Raw genomic sequence first — 3,768 nt, 5'->3', positions numbered from 1 at the left:
TTAGAGAGAGAGAGAGACAGAGAGACAGACAGACAGACAGACAGACAGACAGACAGACAGACAGACAGACAGACAGACAGACAGATAACGAGAAAATTAAACTAATCCGTACCCGTCTCAGACTTGATTCTATGTGTACAAAAGGAGATGACAACATCCAGGACTAGACTGACGAAGAATGTGACGCAAGAGCCGGCCATGACGGAATAGCCTTCTGACGTGTTGAGCAGAAAGTCGGACAGTCCTCCTTCCAGAGTGGACGCTCGGGCCAGACACGTGATCACGCCACTCACAAGGCCCACCAACCCCCCTGAGGTAAAGAAAACGTTAAAATAATAATGTAATAATGGGCCCTTTTTTAGGTTTTAGTAAGCGTTTTACGGCGTTTGCGACACACTTAGGTCATATATGTGCCGAAGATTAGAGTTAGAGGTGTTACAAGTGAGTAACAAAAACATAAAAGAAGGAGTTGACATAAGAACGATTTATGTTTGATAGAAAAGAAGGAGCAAACCACACGAGCGCACCTACAAGCCACTCACAAAGATTAAAAAAAATGTAAATATGTATACGGACCCATCAACACAATTTAGACCCTTTAGGAGGTGGACTCTGGACATAGTCTGCCAGGGCAACTCAGGATGAGAGATACAACGTTCCAGCAGAAAGACCGAGATATCGAAAATCAATTTTGTCCACACGGGGATCAAACTAGGGCATTTTGGAAGCGAGAGTGAAGCACCTAACCCCTACACCACAAACGCTGGTAAGGTTAAGAACGTAGAATGCTGAGGGTTTGATACATTTATGAACACTACCTTGATACCTGGAGGTGTCATCTCTGGCTCAGAGGTTGACGTGTAATGACCCTACATACATCTTGGTGGCTGTGGTCTAGTGGTTAAGCAACCGGACTCGTAATCGTGAGGTTACGAGGTCGGGGGTTCGAGCCGCGGGCCCGACGTTGTGTCCTTGGGAAAGACACTTTACACGAATTTTCCTCTCTTCACCCAGGTGGGAACGAGTACCCGGCCATAGACAGCGAAAGATCTTGTCAGTATGTTAGTGTTTTAGCGCCTATAAATGGCTGCTTGCACTGTAAGCTTCCCAGGAAGTTGAGGTTGTTTCAGAATGCTCTCAGGCCTGCTGGGGTAATAGTATAGATTGTGAAGCGCGTAGAGCTTGCTGTTGAGCGGGGATTTGCGCTATACAAATGCTTTCTATTATTATTATTGGTCGTTAGCTGCCGTTCCACATTCTGCCTTACCAAGGCCATTCCATGTCTTAATTGTGTCTGTCCATGTTACTCTTTGTCTACCCTTGGCTCGGATGCCCCACATCCTTCCTTCAAGCACCTCTTTCACACTGTTAATTATTTAAAAGTGGAACCTCCAAGTGGTTAAGCAACCGGACTCGTAATCGTGAGGTTACGAGGTCGGGGGTTCGAGCCGCGGGCCCGACGTTGTGTCCTTGGGAAAAACACTTTACTCTAATTTTCCTAACTTCACCCACGTGGGAATGGGTAGGCCATAGGCAGTGAAAGATCCTGTCAATATGTTAGTGTTTAAGCGCCTATAAATGACCTCTTGCACTGTAAGCCTCCCAGAAGATGAGGTTGTTTCAGAATGTTCTCAGGTCTGCTGGGGTAATAGTATAGAGTATAGATTGTGAAGTGCATGGAGTTTGCTTTTGAGCAGGGATTTGCACTATACAAAAGCTATCGATTATTATTTACTGGTCAACCAAATTCGAAGAAAACAAACAACTAAATAGTGCAGGGCCAAATCGGAAAGCTTTTTTGACATCTCGAGACAAAAACTGTAACCCCATAATAATAATAATGTTTTCTTGAAATGAACACAAACTGGTTGGGCAACGTTTGTTTGGAAGATGACATACTCAAGTTTAGAAGATAGATGTACGAAACAGGTCTGTCAGTAGTACAGGGGTCACCTAACTAAAAACCCGTGGGGCCAGATACGACCCCTAAGGCCATTTTGTCTCGCCTGTTGCCGTGCCACAGTGCTGGAAGGAAATAAAAAACAAACAAAACTTCGCAGATATGTTAATAGCGTGCACATGTCTCTACCACCAAAATGACTGAAAAGTGAAAAGGTTATCATTTCCTTAAATTTAAATTATATAGTGCAGATTTAATGTACTTTAAACTACTTCATAAGTTCTAGCTTATGCATTTAAAAAATGTATTCAGTGTACAGCGTTTAACTAAATAGTTATATGGCTCGTGCTTGGCATTCCCTCAGTTATCTGCCCCACTTTGAAAAGAGTTTGTTGGTTGCTGACAGGTGCTCTGCTGTGCTTTGCTTCTTCTTTCCGATCAAACATATATCGTCCTGATATTTCCTCCATCTTTTTTTGTGTATGTTACGCTTCTGTAACGCCCTCTAATCTTGGGCTCTTATATGATCTAATACTGTCGCAAGTGTCGTAAAATCTGACTAAATTAAACAGAAAGAGGTTGGTGACATCTGCAGAATAGCACTCTGACTACAAAAAGAAGCAGGAATTTTGCATTACCTATGACGAGGGCGACTCCAGTAGTTTTGACCCACACAATGGCGAGAACGACCCCAGGGAATGCCTGGATGGTGATGATACAACCTGCAGAAAAGAGGTAAAATTTACAACCTGTAGAACAGATGTATAATTTACAACCTGTAGAACAGAGGTATAATTTATAACCTTCAGAACAGCTGAATAATTTACAACCTGTAGAATAGATGTATAGTTTTTAAAATGTTAAATGTACGTGTTTTTTACACCCTCTTCAACACAATTTATATCATCTACGAGCAGGCTTTCGACTCTGCCTATCAGGAACAACCCGGACTGAGAATTATACAACATCCCAACAAGGGCAGAAAGACCGGGTTACTCTATAAAAATTATCTCCTACCACGGGAATCGAACTCGGGTCTCATGCGTGTGACACCGAGGCCCTATTCCAGCACCTGAAGTCTTTTGGTTATTTTCATAGCTTTAACGCAGAATACAAATTTATACTCGATTTCCATAACCATCATCATTTGCCTCCTCCACCCTTGTATTAGGCAAGAGCCATGAACGGCTCTCCGCCTGTCTCTGTTCTAGACGATCTTCTCCAATTCCAATCAGCTGTGTTCCCATATGCCAGAGATCTGCCAAGATCCACATGGGAGCGAGATCTAGAGGCAGACCTAAAAAAAACCAAAAAACACTTTCAGAATGGAAATATTTTATCGAGTCTCTCAGTCTTTCTGTTTAGACGCAATATCCAACTAGTCCCAGGATGGACTTGAATTTCAGTGTCGAAGCAGCCTGCCTCCTTAGTGATCTGCCAAAAAAGGTATAAAACATTTACATATCTTGCCCTCAAATGTTGTGAGAGGGGGATGAAAACGGACTTATATTATGTGCAACCTTCTTTTGACTCTGAACTTGAGTCTAAATGGTCTCTGTGGTAATCTGGGCTATACAAGTGTAATCCTTGTACCAACACGCCTCTCCAAAGGACAATCAACGGACACCCTATCCCTTACCAAACGAATAAATCAACCAAATAATCAACTAATCAACAAATGAAATAAACAACCAACGAATAAACTAATAAGTTAACAAATAACAAGTCCAACAATAACGAATAAACCATCCAACGAATCAACCGATCAACAGATAATCAACAAATCCGCGAATCAGTCAACCAACCAACCAATCAACCAACCAACCAACCAACCAACCAACCAACCAACCAACCAACCAACCAACCAA

At 42.5% G+C, this 3,768-nt stretch overlaps 1 protein-coding gene across 1 annotated transcript in view; it reads right to left on the bottom strand.

The window, feature by feature from the left end:
- Positions 1–3,768, bottom strand: part of LOC101856080 — a gene marked incomplete in the record, with an annotated part of 42,424 nt that overhangs the window by 3,660 nt on the left and 34,996 nt on the right. Inside the window, 2 exon segments of the mRNA XM_013079239.2 lie at positions 113–310; positions 2,539–2,622. Coding sequence (XP_012934693.1) covers positions 113–310; positions 2,539–2,622 — 282 coding nt within the window.

The sequence above is a fragment of the Aplysia californica genome, unplaced genomic scaffold (genome assembly GCF_000002075.1).
Source record: "Aplysia californica isolate F4 #8 unplaced genomic scaffold, AplCal3.0 scaffold00045, whole genome shotgun sequence".
In the NCBI taxonomy this organism is placed as follows: domain Eukaryota; kingdom Metazoa; phylum Mollusca; class Gastropoda; order Aplysiida; family Aplysiidae; genus Aplysia; species Aplysia californica.
This window is presented reverse-complemented; position numbering and strand designations above follow the sequence as displayed.